General features: G+C 38.0%; 1 protein-coding gene across 42 annotated transcripts in view; it reads left to right on the top strand.

Annotated features, from left to right (window-relative positions):
• LOC129722556 (protein muscleblind) overlaps positions 1–14,933 on the top strand; it is a 745,426-nt gene that overhangs the window by 690,048 nt on the left and 40,445 nt on the right. For 29 of the 42 annotated variants that reach the window (XR_008727624.1, XR_008727615.1, XR_008727616.1 and 26 more), the window contains one exon: positions 7,678–7,893. The exons of 12 other annotated variants lie outside the window; for them this stretch is intronic. Coding sequence is in view for 24 of the 30 variants with exons in the window: in XM_055676090.1 (XP_055532065.1) it covers positions 7,678–7,893 (216 nt within the window). In the remaining 6 variants the exon portion in view is untranslated. Of the gene's footprint in view, positions 1–7,677; positions 7,894–7,981; positions 14,932–14,933 lie in introns of those variants that run through there. One more of the 42 variants, XM_055676120.1, reaches the window with a different exon arrangement.

A 14,933-nucleotide genomic window follows, 5' to 3' on the forward strand; every position in this document is an offset into this window, starting at 1 on the left:
GGATTCGCTGCATGCTCAGGTTCAATTTGTTGAAATCTCAGCGACATATTTTTGAACTGATTTAAGATTTGTTGAGTTTTGAAAGTTGTTAAGTTGTTTTTGTAACATTTCAATGTTACGTAAGATTTTCTTGATTCCCCCTCTCCCTCATCGTAAACGTTTATAAGAAATTTGAATACCCCTCTTTCCCTTCAAAACCCTTCGTAATTTGTGGTTAACCACTAAAATCAAATTTTCTCTTGTTTTAAAAAATTTCTTTTTCTAATTTTTTCTTACATCTCCGGATATGTTATGTTATAGAAATTGGATTTTGAAGAAAATCAGTCAAAAAATCCACAAAAATATTAAACTCAAGTGCAGTGTTACCAGTTACGTTATTTTTGGTATATAAATTAAAATTGTTGTTTTCGGCAGATGAATGTATTTGGATTTCAAATTTGAAAGGCTCATCATGTTAGTGGGAAAATTTTACACAAAAATTACTTATCACACAGAGGTATTATACGCCGAACTTTCCAAGAAATCTTGTTAAAGGTTCTCTAGTTTTAGGTAATTTTCTTCTATATCCAGATATGCCATATAAATGCAGGGTGGTGAAAACTCGGAAAATCTGGAAAATTAGGGAATGTCATGGAATTCAATCATCAGTCAGTGGAAACTGAAAAATATTCAGGGAAAATTTTTTAACCAAGACGTGATTCTATTTTAAACGAGTCTCAGCGCTAAAACATATTTTTTAGCAAAAAAGGTTAATTCAGGACCTCCCCGGTTCGGTTTCATATTTTTCGCTAGGATTTCAGATTTGCGCACAACTACGTTGCAATTTTTTATACCGCTATCAGGGAACAATATCAATATCAGGAAAGTAATGTTATTTTAGGGAATATCTAGAAAAATCAGGAAATTTTAATTTGAAAAGTTTTTTGCCATCCTGAACTGGACACATTACATTTTGAAGACAAGTAGTGCAAGAATCCGAAAAGAATGTTAAAATGAAGTGCCGTGTTATCAGATATAATGTTTTTATATTGAAAAAAATCAAATTTTGTTTTTCGGCAGATGGTTATATTCTGATTTCAAATTAAACAATTTGACCTGTTTCTGGGAAAATTTAACATGAAAAACACGTATCACTGAGTGGTATTATGAGCAAGACTTGAGTTACAGAATTTCAAAGTAAAGTCAAATTTGTTCTGATTCGCCTTTATTTTTTTTTCTTACATGGCTAATGTCTCTGTTTTGTTTATGAACATTTTTTATTAAATTTGGAAGAAATTAGTTAAGTAGTTAAAAAAACAAATTTTGACCGGAAATGTTTCAGTTACTTAGAGATTCAGTCTGAAACGAAAACTTCCAAATAAATAAAAAAAAAACTATTTCTATGGATATTCAAGCACCTGGCAACACTTAGGGTCAAAATTTTATACCTTTAATACCTTCTCAATTCCTTGGTAAGTCTCTTTCAAGTAGCATTAGCCAAAATGTCCAAAATCAAAATATTTCCAGAGATATTAACAAAGTAAAATTAATTTAATTTCTTTAAAATGCTGAGTTTTTTTTTCAGAACAACTCGGAGTGATAAGTGTTTTTCAAGTAAAGTTTTCTCAGAAACATAACGTAATTGTCAAATTTGAAATCAAAATGTACTCATTTTCCGAAAACTGCAATTTTATTTTTCAAAGGCGTAAAAAACGTATCTGGCAGCACTACGGCTCAAATTGATTTTTTTTAATTCCTTGACGTATTTTCTCCAAAAATATTGAATTTGTTTATTTCTAATTCTCTGTTCATATTTTAATAGAGATTGTCGATAAAAAAATGACACTTTTATCAAAAAAGAAAGAAAAGTCCCACATAGCCACAGTGGTACGAGCGCTCAAAATCGTGAACTCTCCAAACGCTGGTTTTATTGACATATTATGTGCAGGAGATATTCAGTATCTAAAACCCTTTTCAATCCTACACTTTAGAGGAATGAAGTCTTCGACAAAGTTGTAGATAATGCTGCAACAAAAAACAGTGCTGCAGACTTTTTTCTTCTAACACTGTTACACTGTTCATCATTGTTTAGCATATTTTTGTATATCATTGAAATACATACCTTTGTAGAAGACATAAAAAATAGCTTCTCCACAGACCGAGTTATTGCAAAAAAGGAGCTCAAAATCGTGTTTTTTTATTTGCCCTCCGAATACTGACTATTGTCGTACTATCTTCAGAAGACATTTAGTATATGAAAAAAAAACCTACAAGAATGATAAGTTTTAATTCAGAACTCCGCCGCTAGGGCGCTTTTCAGTCTTGCGGTTAAGAAAAATGGAATGGTTAAAATGATATCCCACCGCTATCTCCACAATGAAGCGTCCCGGTAGACATCTTCTAAGTCTTGTGATAATAAAAGTGAAACAAAGGCAGTCGTATACGTGCGAAAGAAGCCCGTACGGAATAACTCCTCTCAGAAAATTGACACAGATCAAGTCATTGCCATAAAATACAAAAAATATGACTTTATGAACCTCGAAGGAATCTACCTCTCAAACAATTACATAGAGTGATTGTGGTAATCATATACTAGTTAACACAAGTGCACTCCAAAAGCTCAAACCGGAAAAAATGTAAAAATTATAGCTATTCAACCATTCCAGTGAATTTTGGTGTCCCTGGTCATTGCCGTTTTTCAGAGTTTTCAATGAGTTTCCTCGTAAACATAACGTTAAAGCAACGAACCAGGCGAGCAATCTAAATATACGACACTCTCACGTAAGTTGACGCGTTTTGGTAATGGTTAGGCGCACAAAAAAATCATAGGAATGGTTGAATAGCTATAATCTTTCATTTTTTTCCGGTTTGAGCTTTTGGAATGCACTTTTTTCATTTTGTCGACTAGTCTAATTCAACCTACGCAGGTAGATTTTGTTTGAGTGTGATCTGGGGATGTACAAAAAGTGATATTTGTCTTAGATTTGTTGGCAATACCTCGGTCTTTGTAAAAGTTATCTATTTCGTGTCTTATACAAACTTGTGTGTTTCAATGATGTGCAAATATATGCTGAACATTATTGCTTTCTCAATGCTACAGTTTTTCAAATATTCAAAAAAATCTAATTGTAAAGTCTAATCTGATACAGATAGGTGTATCTCCAAAACAGGAAAGGTTACTAGAAAAAAGTCTTCAGCGCAGTTTTTGTGACTTAGCTGAAGACTCCATTTCTCTAGAGTGTGACACTGAAAAGAGAGATTTTGTAGCGCCACTAGTGGCGAGGATACAAACTAAAACTTGTTGTTATTCTCTAAGGTTTTTATATGATAAATTTCATCTGAACGTAGTATGTCAATAAACTTGTATTTGGTAAATAAATGAAAAAAGTTTGCATAGTGACGTCATGCGAACAATTCCCTAAAATTAGAGTCAAATCTGAGAAAGGGCCTTGACAGAGTTTTATTGCCCCTAGCCGCCTCGGAAGTGCGTCAAGTCTTCAGGGACTTCAATAAAGTTTTCCCGTTAGTAAACGGAGATACAACAAACCCGCCGAGTAATTTTTTTTTTCTAAGAAAAAAAATCGTTATTTTCTAACACAAAGTCATTCTTCTAATAGAGAATCATAACGGCAAGATTAAATAATAGTTTTGAAAATCAATAGAAAGCGCTTCGACATGCCAAACTTTTCTCAATCCTTTTCCATAATTTTTAGTAAATTTTTCTAATTAACCGTCAATCGTCAACTGTAAAACGGGTTACTAATCATCACAAAGATGATCTCATCATCCTTTTCATAAATCTTGCATAGTTCAAATTGGTGTTAAAATTTTGTATACAATTCAATTTGACGCGAAACCAAGGACACCGCACACATTGAAAGTTCCCCCAGCAAAACCTTAATCAAACAACCAACCAACTTCGCTGTATATAATTTTAGTTAAGTAATCTAGAAACTATTGTACAGTAATTGTTTGCCTTCCCGGAGGCAGACGCCCCGTATAACGCATAATGGAATGACATGAGCAATATCTACTATATTAATTCCATATAATAAAAGTTAGTCGCCAGCAAATAAGCAAAAAAAAAACGCAAACCATCAGTAAACAAACTCAGTGTCTTGTGTTGCATCCGTATGATCGATTTTGACCAAAAACCGTTAGATATAGCCACAGCCAAGGGATCAGTCATTCGACGCGGCGTTCGATTGTCACGTACATGGAGTGGAAAATGCAAGCACACAAAAGGAAAAACAAGGCTATACAAACCGAACGACCGATCCCTTGCGCCTCAAAAGCCCGAAATGTTCGCTTCAGCGCACGTCTGTTAGTTACTAGTATTTGATTATATGTTTTTACTTGTTCAACCCTCGGAATGTATGTCTACGGCAATCGTTTCAGCTAGTGGAAGATTAGTAATGTTTAGCAGACTCTAGATTAATGCAAATTCGTAATGTGTTTCAATCGGTCCCCTAGTGTACAATTTTCAACGAATTTGTTGGTTGTTGTTCCGCAAACCAGATCCATTTCGATCGCTTTCAAGGAAATTCAATGAAAATCAACTTATTGTTGGCACACAAGTTTACCTCCCGGTTGTTGTCCTCATTTTTAATGGATCCATTCGTTCGATGCGCAGCAGGATGGATATCCGGCATCAACCACCCACCGTGCACCCCTAACACGCTTTCGGCGAGTGAGTGAGAAGGGTAATTTGTTACCTTAATATAGGCCGCATTTTATGCCTCTCCTCCCGAACCGACATTTCCCGCCCCTTTTCGTCTTCCTCGTGCCAACGGAGCCATTCAATCGTCCAGTATGCCACTGCCACTGCGCGCTCGTTTATCACAATATTTCACGCCGTGTGTGCAAATTTGTTTGCATGCCGTCCCGCCAATGATGTTGAGTATGTGACTTTTTGATGATGTTTTTTTTTTGTTCATTCGTTCACCAACGAAACAGTGCTGGGTCGAGTCGCCATCGTCGCCGTAGCCGGTCCGAGGCGGCATAGCTTGTTCAGGTTGACAGGATTCTTTGTCACAACACCACTCAGAACGTAGAGCGAACGCAGACGGAACCGCGAGTAAAGCGGCGGGGGAGGAAAATGCAGTGCGCATTTTCCTCCCGTGCAATCGTTTCGAAACCAGATCCAGAAAATTGCCACTGTCAGCAGATGAAAAATATAGCAAGTTTCGTTGATAAATTGATCGTAAAGTGCAATTACATGAAAGTGCATCAATTAACTATGCTTCGACGATGGCGAACCAACATCGGCAGCTGACGGACGGGCAGAGCAGAGACGACCGAACGAACAAACGAATGAATGAATGAATGAATGGAATCGTTTGTTTTCAGCAGGCTCGATTCGTGAATTAGAGCTCGATAGCTGACAGCGTATCTAAAAGCTGGGATTTTCCGACTGATCCATTTTAATCAATTTGTTAAATTAAACACGGTCACTAAAGAGGGGGAGGAGGGAGTTAAAGTGATAAAAAAGGCTGCAAACTAAACTATGAAAACGGATGAAAATAAGCTCGAATTTTCACATACTAATGATTCCGTTTGTGGTAAAAACTGTTTCGAACAAAGCATCACTCACCAAGTTTGCAAAATAACGAACGCAATGGTTCAGCCATTGTGAAATACTCGATTGTTGATGTGTGCCTACGATTGGGTTGATAGAACAAAAATTTCGCACAATTGTTTCGTTTTATGGAATGAAAAGATAATTTGGCAATTTTATATTGACTTGAAAAAAATATGCTGAACAACAAACCATCAAATCAAGTGATTAACAGTCATTTAGAAGGCAATTTGGGAATATCGATTGAAGTACATTCGGTTGCAGAAGATTACAATTATCACAGTACAAATCAAAGTTGTAGCTCAATATTGTCGCTGGTTACATCATTATACAATATTCGTCAATAAAAATAATCACTAAATTCACTGACAAACAACTTTGTAATAACACCAGCGACAATGTTTATTTATATCAGGGCTTCTCGCTTCAGTTTAACACTATCATTTTCATTCAGTTGCTAGTCTGATTGACAAAAAACTTTCCCGTCATATGGTGCGATCAGCAAATACATACAAACATTGGTGTTCTCATAACTTACGGTACAACCCCGAGTGAATCAGACTCTCAAGAGACCATACGAGTCCTAAAGCGCAAATTGAAGCGAGACCGAATCTAATCTCAATTTGCTCAAGGACTAACTCGTGTTGACGTTGGCAACGCTTCCAAACAGAGACATAACAAACGTTGGCTAGAATAGCGAAGACACCAACCATCAGAAGGAAACTGTGTCCGCACGGTTTCGGTTAGCTGACAAACGCAATAGCATTTTTTACTAACCAGTAGTCAGTAGTAGAACAATAGTCGTCTATACTTGAGTTTTTTTTTGTTATGTTAAACTTTGAGCCGAGCCTATATAGATTAGACAATGTATCGATAGCTCCATAAAACAAGGCTAGTTTCTTTGCTTTCCCTTCGTCGGACCTGAAGGTCCTTTCAATCTAGAGGAGATCAACAGAGTTCATGCCTCTGCGTATCCACCACGTTTTTCATCTGTTCTGCATACGGTTAGACAACCTCGTACTTCAGCAAACAGAACCGCTCTCTCGTTTCGTCCTTCCATTCAAACTTGCTACACTGAAAACACAACAACACCAATTTTTCTATTATGACCCCCCGCCCGGTTCAGTGACCCCTCGTCCCCGCTGTCTACTATACTTTGTCATTTCCCACCTTCAACACCACTTATCACTATTGTCCCTTCTTTGTTATTAGTTACTTTCCCCTACAACCCACCACGAACGGGATCCTTGACGCATTCCACTGTTCGTACCCGCTCGTATCGTCACAAATGCATGACATCTCGTGCCGAACTCAAAATACTCTAAAGGCCTGGAACTACGGGACCGTCGCCTACCTTACTGTTACCAAAAAGCCATTCAAAAACCGCGTTCCCCGTGGAAAAAGAAAAAAAAAACAGCCCTTCGAGCAACGTGACTGTCTCAGAAAAATTCCCAAAAATAAATTCACAATCAAAATTCAGCACTGCTGCAAATATTTTTTTTGCGTGCGCTTTCCGATTTCCTCATTTGTTAGTATTATTTTTGCATCTCCGCCTAAAAAAAGTTTTCTTTTCTGGATCTTACCATTTTTTTCTGTTTGTTGCGCCACTCGCTCTAACCACTCGGCTGGTTATGCTGCGAAGGCCCATGAGAGGACCTTCGCGCTTAAAGCAGACCGTCACCCTACTATAAATATTTGCTCGTAAGTTTTCTGTTTGATACCGCTCAATTATCTGCAAAACTGATTTTAGTTGTTTTTTCTTAACTACCTTAACCACATGTTTTTTACTGAGCCGCTTTCAAAAAGTTTTTGTTTGTTGCCAGATCTTTTACCGATTCACTGCAACCGTGATCGATGTGTTTTTTACTTTCAATTAGTTAACGATAATTCTACTAAAACCGCCAACTTTTTACCTCTCGATATTTGTTTGTTTCCGTTCTTTGGCAAGCAACTAAAATTTTCAATTAGCGTACTTTTTTGCAAAACAAAAAAAAAGCTACTAAACTGCATATGAAGCAATACTACCATTTTAAAACGTACTAGTAAACACAAACCTTTTAACTTAGCAACATTTCGAAAATCAAAGAAGACAAACATCAATTAGCAGATAATGTCTTTAGGTATGTCGCGAATTCATGCGCGGTGCCTGCAAGCGAGCGGAGTCCGAATGCCGTTTTGCTCATCCGCAGGAGAGCGTTACAACACACGAAGACGGTTCCGTCACGGTGTGCATGGATGCCGTGAAGGGTAGATGCGCTCGTGAACCTTGTCGCTACTTCCATCCACCTTTGCACCTGCAGGCTCAAATAAAAGCAGCGCAGTCACGCGCAACCGCGGTATGGCTACCTTTAATACAAAACCAAGAAAAAAAAGAAACATTTTTTTCCTTTTTGTCTCGTTTTCTTTTTTCTCTCATACTTTCAGTTTCCCGTCTAAATCACTAACAATCTCTCGCCACCTACTTATAACTTCCACGTTTCCTTTACTTTTCATTTATCTAATCACCTTGTTTTGCCATTTGTTAACAAACGAATGTTTCTTGAATTTTTGTGTTTTTGAATATTTTTGTTTTTTCTTTTTCTTTTGTCGTTCGAAAGCATATTTTCGAACAGAGGTTTTGACTTCTTTCATATGTTATCTACTAACACAAACACACGTGCACTCTCCAAATTCACAGCCCTGTCGTGTAATGTCATCGTATACTTTTTCCCCCACATCCGCCCGGTCACCCCAAACTGCTGTGAACCACAAAATCCCTTGCGTACCAACTGACACACACACCGTAGATATTCCGTCCCAAACTGATAGTAGTGTCATCAATATACACGAGCACACAGCGAAATGAGAAAGAAAGCAAGAGTTGAGCACGATTTTTACTCACACCCCGCTCAAAAGAGAAGCCAGAGACATCTACACGCGACAGCATCCAGCAACGTAGTGGCAGAAAGCGACGCTTGCTCTGTTTAGTTTCAGCGCTTTGATACACAGGTGTCGCTTCACCTTGAGAATCAAATCAACACAGCCAACGAATGCAAATCGCTTCTGTTGCTACTGCTGCTGCTATCTATTGTTGCCTTTCGCTGTTTAAAGCTAGTTTTTGTTTATGAAATTATTTATCTCTTGAAAATCTAGCTGGTCACGTTTCAGCATTGGTTGAAGCATTGTCTGTTACCACTTTTCCTCTGTCAGTGCTGTCTCTACTTTCTACTTTCTTTCTTTCTTTCTCGTTACGTCGTTAGTTGTGTCATCTCCTTTCGTACTCAAATCTTCCTTTCGCGTGTCCCAAACTTTTCCAAATCTCACTGGAAAATATGCATGTCGTTCTGTGTTCTATAACCTGCAGACTCTCCGAAAGATCATCCTCGTTGAAGTGTGCTCTCATCTCATCACCACGCATCCTACTTATTAGAATGTACGGCATTATCGGGAATCGCACGGTTTGGCTTCCTGTCGGTTACCGAGTGACCATTAGGAAGCCAGCTGTGCCAATCGATCGGCAACAAATACCAGGAGATAGATCTGTAGTATAGTTTCGTAGCTTAGTGTTCAATAGGCCGACGTTCTGTTAAGTACCCCATAGAATAGAACTCATTTATATAGTTTGCAGTAGTCAGCGAGACTAATGACGACTTCGGTCGAAGAGTTGATAATTTGCGCGCAATTTTTTTTTCTCTACTGGTGTGTCATATGAAAACGTTGCAATGTTGTCAGTTAAAAACGAACGACGCAAAAAAGAATTTACACTATCAGCTCCAACTTTGAAGCCATGTGATTGATACTATAGTTAGCAGTTGTAGTTTGCAGTGTACCACTTGATCGTTGTTATCGGAGAAAGAAACCCAATCATTCAAAACAATAACCCTTCTTTCAGGCCTCACTGGTATTGTGAAAAAAAAACTATTACTGTATTCACTTCAAAAGTATCTTAACAGCATTAGTTAACATTTTCAAGGAACCACAGACGGTTTGAACGCGGTAATTTTGATGTTTTAAAAAATTTGTTGATTTTTTCTAAGTGCAGTTTCGGGATCAGCTCGACATTGATAAACATTATATTTTGAGGTAACCTTCCAAAATTGTGTTCTTTCTTTATTAGTGTAAATAGATCGTGTCTAAATGAGTTACAGCAGACTTCCTACATTATTTTACTTGCATATTACATTATATGACTAACGTTAACTGTTCAAGTTTCACATTTTACCTCTTACCTCGTAGTAACTTGTATCTTACCTGTTATTCTCATTAGGATTATCATGTGGATGCAGGCCTCTGCCTTTCGTATATTTACTTGTGAAATTTATTTTTCCAAAGTCTAACAACTGAAGTCTTAAATTTCCATTTCTTTTGAGTTGCAACTTTATACATTTTGATTACATTTTACTGTTTTAATTTGAATTTTCTGCTAGTTGGTTTTTCTTGCTTTTCAACATCGGAATTTTGGTCGCAAAATATATCTCCGCTTCTACCAAAACACATATTTTTTTTGGGGTTCCACCACAGACTGATAGACCTAACACTGGAGTCTAGCACCACCTTCACAAAAACGACCGTTGCAAATTTCCAGTCAAATAATAGTCATCGCGCAATAATACCGTCTGGGTTGCTGTTACAGGATCTCATACTTTTGTTGTGATTCCCAATCTGAGATATGGACGCGCGAACACAGCGGTAGATGGTGCTAGTGTTACGTGCGTAAACTACTGTCATCATACGAACACGAGTTCATTAAAAAAATTGTTCGAAGATTAATGTCTGTTAGTCTGTGGTTCCACTTCATAATTATTTGACGTCTTATCTTTTTGCCGATTCCTAATTAACTATTTACGACTCCTTCTAAAGTTAAAATTTTGTCAGCAGTTTGACGTTTTGATTAACTATTTTTTATTATTATTGATTATTATAATATAATTAAAAGCTGGATGTTGAAATTCATGACGCTTGACATTCCAAAAGACCAAAATTAGGCGCAAGGTTTTATTTTCTTCTTGATGGTAAAAATTTAGTTTAAGCTTATTTTGGTCTTCAAATTTTTAATTAAATTTCAATGAAAATTATTGAACGTGAAGGAAGGGCTGATGGGGAGCCTGCCTGCTCAAGTCCGTTGACATCGAACGGCTCTTAGATTCGAACCCACGACCATCTGCTTGTCAAAGCGGACTCTGTAACTTTGCGGCTGAGAAGCGCCCTCTCAATATGTATAAAGAGCGGAGTTAAAATTCAACCCGCACTTCCCCGGCGCTACGTTTAGTAATTTTTCGCACCCCACTTCTTTCTTCTGCTTTGTGCTGTGCTTCTGCCGCTCGCAGAAAAAATTAACTTACTTGCTGCTTACACTACAGCCGAGCGAAACAAGAGTGGTGAATCATTTTTGTGAGAATACACAGAACTACATCACAGTGCGCTCTATTGATATTATATACAACAGAGGTAACTTAAGTTTTCTCGTAGAAAAATGTAATGAGTAGTGGCCCCTTGATTTTTTTTTTCAATTTCGAAATGTAAAACAAATTCGCCAAAAAACGCAATCTGTTTTCCTACCCAGATACTCCCCTCATTTGATAGTTACTCAAAAGACTCACTGTAAAAGTACTGCAATAGTTATTGTGCGTAATGCCCTTTCCTGTGAGAAAACTCACCTCAGTCTATCACCTCTCAGGAGAAATATTTCAAATTCTACCACGATTTGCTGTTCTTTTCAAACAAGTGCGTTATACTGGAGCCGGGGTGTTTGGCCCTGGAATCAGTAGAGCTATACCAATGGGCCACAGTCCAACGGTATTTCAAGCAGAAATTCATGCTATTATTGAATGTGTGGATATCTGTTTGAAAAGAAATTACAGATTTGCGAAAATCTGCATATTTTCTGCCAGCCAAGCAGCTTTAAATGCACTTCAATCGAGGCTAGTGTGGGAATGCCTTCTTTCTTAAAGACAATTGGCCAGTAGGAACGAAGTTACTCTCTACTGGGTGCCTGGCCATTGCGGCATTGAAGGAAATGAAAAAGCCGACAGCCTAGCAAGAGAAGGCTCAGCATCAAATTTTATTGGTCCGAACCCATTCTGCGGAGTCCCAGAATGCGCTCTGAGGACTGAATTTAGAACTTGGGAAATGTCCACGGTAGAATCAAGCTGGAACGCCACGGATACATCCAGACAAGCTAGAAGATTTATCACACCGAGTGCTGTGAAAGCTCGGATCCTACTAAATCTGAATAAAAAAGATCTTCGGGTACTAACGGGTCTGTTGACCGGTCACTGCCCGAGTAGGTATCACCTAAACAAAATTGGAAAAACTCGATCTACAGAATGTAGTTTTTGCCAATTTGAAACCGAAACTGCTGAACATATACTCTGCATCTGTGGAGCCTTGTTCAATCAAAGGATGTCAATATTTGGAAAAGGGCTACTAGAGCCCCATGAAATTTGGCATTGTGATCCTGGTAAGGTATTAGACTTCATAAAACGAGTCGACCCTAACTGGGATCGGGTATTATGTCAACCAGTGTCCATCACACCTTAGTTGTGATAGGATAATCGACTAATACCAAATCAAACATGGGTCATACAACAATAGTCCTTACTAATGGACGCAGTTGTGTTTCGGCCCTACAGGGAAAAAAAAGCAAGTGCGTTGATATGATCACCACTCTAAGAGCAGTTGTTTCCGCAGTGAAAAATATTCTCCTTCATGCTAGAGATTCTCTGAGAATAACAGACAAGCCCGTCAATGCAATGAAGAAAACCCTTCCTTTTTTACCGCTGGACCAGTTGCTGACAGGCAAAAAACGGCACTCAACATCCCTTGGCTCAAAATCATAAGGAACCTAAGTTCCTAGTTTTAAAATTATTCTCAAAGCATGCAGTCGCTTTAATGGAAATTACCAATATTAAAGCAAACTGTTCTCGCTGTTCCCTATAAAGTAACCTATAAATCATTAAATGTATTGCTCATCGCTAGCTTCAACTTTATCCAAATTTTCTGACAGAGCTCGAATACCGTTACTATAAAAGTGTTCGTCTGTTGAGTATATCCACGAATCTAGCCATTTTTCGATATCTTCAACAACAACAACAATATCGCACGCTAGCCTAATGCGGTCTCGATCAACTAGATTAGTTGAGAGAATTCGTTATCGATATATATGTTTTCGGCACATTTTGCATGTTGTAGGATAAGTACAACGATACACCGTACCCCAGTGCTGAGTCAAGAAAAGCTCGAAAAGTTCCTCGACCTGATCCAGAATCGAACCCGATATCACAACCGTGTGGGAGAGCTAGCCGACCGACATCGCTAACCACAGGACCACGGGGACCCATATCTTCATATGAGCATATAAAAACTGCTGGTCAGCCAGACCATGTGCCGTCGAACGGAGCAAGTAATTATCGGCCAGCGCAATATTTGGGGAATGCGATGGGTGAGTTAGGACTTCCCATTTGAGCATTTCTATGCAAGCTTTAACGACTTTGGCAGTATGAGCCCGAGCGTTGTCATGCAATAGAAGCACTTTTTCGTGTCTCTACTCGTATGGTACTCGTGGCTGGTTTTCACGCAGTGCTATGCTTTGTCGTACCAATTGAAGTCGACAACGATCCCAAGTTTCGTTCGGTTTCAACAGCTCATAAATAAATAACCTAGACCTGGTCCCACAAACATAACATAACAACCCATGCGATGAAGAAAACTTTTTTTTTTCCATTGGAGCAGTTGTTAACAGACGAAAATAAGACGCTAAACGTCCATTGGCCTGAAATAGTAAGGAATCCAAGTCGTTGTTTTGAATCCTTCTTAAAGCATACTTGGAAATGACCTGACTCCTAATAATGAAGCAAGCTGTTCTTGCGTTTGGCATGGATCCTCATCGAGCAATTCCTCCGATTCAGCGTGTTAGAAGGGTTTTGGCCTTCCTTCACGCGGACAGTCGTCAACATCAAAGTTACCGTCTTTAAAGCACGTTGTTTCACTTAGAGCGGCATTTCTGAAAAACTGTTGTTAACTCTAGATGCGCTTCAGCCGCTGTTTTCTTTGAATAAAACGAGAAAAGTAACACTTCTCGCATATGATGCTTATTTTGTACACACACAACTAAAAGTATATTAGTATATTTGTTTACCACATGTCACAGCTTGGTTCATCATGTTTTAGACATGTCAAAATCGACCGCTACTGTCGGCACCATCTATTGACGAATAGCGAGAACTTAGTTGCGCATCTGACTCGATATTTTTTCTTTAACAAAATGACAAGGAATCATATTTTTGAAACGTATTGTGCACCTCGCAAACGATATCGTCGAAGTATTTTAACTAACGTAACTATGGCTCAAGGTAGAGCTCCCTAGTTTTGTTTTTGGTTATTGGCCATATATCTATAGAGAATTTTTTCAACGAAAACTTATGTTTATTATGACAACAAAATTGGCTACTTTCTTCGAAAACAACGATCGTGGATCGCTCACGTACTAAATCTAGATCAGAAAATTCTTAGATTGGTAACTAATTCAACAAGCGGAAGAATTTTGTTATTTCTACTTTGTATCCAAATACAACAAATCAGTCAAACAAACTTTTTCAGCTTGAAACCCAGCCTCGCATCATCGAAAGCCTTTTTCATGTTAATGCTCTGGCATTTCAATTCATTAACCATTCAAGCATCCTAAAAAGCTTGAAATATTAACGATTAGATCGTCTTTCTAACCGAGAAAATTGATTGCCGAAAGTAAAAACAAATAACCTAGCTATAAGGACTTAGACTTAAGCCTAAAAGTAAGTTTAGTTTAATCAATATTAACCGAAAACAACCGTCCATCCATTATCGAAAATCTCGGTGATCTGCGGAGCAACTCACAGCAAAAAAAAACTAGAATAGGAATAATGCTTTTACATTATTATGATGAAAACAACCTCGATAGTAAATGAAAAAAAAATCTTCAAAATGACTCAGTAAAAATGGTGCTGCTGGAAGCTTCTTATCGAGCTCTTACTTGCAGATACGCTTTCTTAATCAAAAACCATTCACTTATTATTTCTTGTCCCACTGAACAAATCACTTACATTCTTTCATCTCCGGTTTAGCGGAGTACATGTATTATAAATATTATACTTTTTTTTTTCTTATATATCTTTGTATCGTTTTCATTTACGTTTATCAAAACTTTATTAAATTAAATGCTTGTTATGCTTCTTTTTCTTATTCTCGAACCATTACCACACACTGCAAAAAAAATCAATATCAAAACAACAACAAACCTCCCCGCCCTTCCCCCCACTTTGCGCATCCCATTACACTCCGCTCCGGTCTATTCGAACCCACCCCAAAAACAACCCGAATCACTCGAAACCCACGCCACCAAAACCCAAAAACCTCCGAATCT

Source organism: Wyeomyia smithii, chromosome 2, assembly GCF_029784165.1.
Source record: "Wyeomyia smithii strain HCP4-BCI-WySm-NY-G18 chromosome 2, ASM2978416v1, whole genome shotgun sequence".
Lineage (NCBI taxonomy): Eukaryota > Metazoa > Arthropoda > Insecta > Diptera > Culicidae > Wyeomyia > Wyeomyia smithii.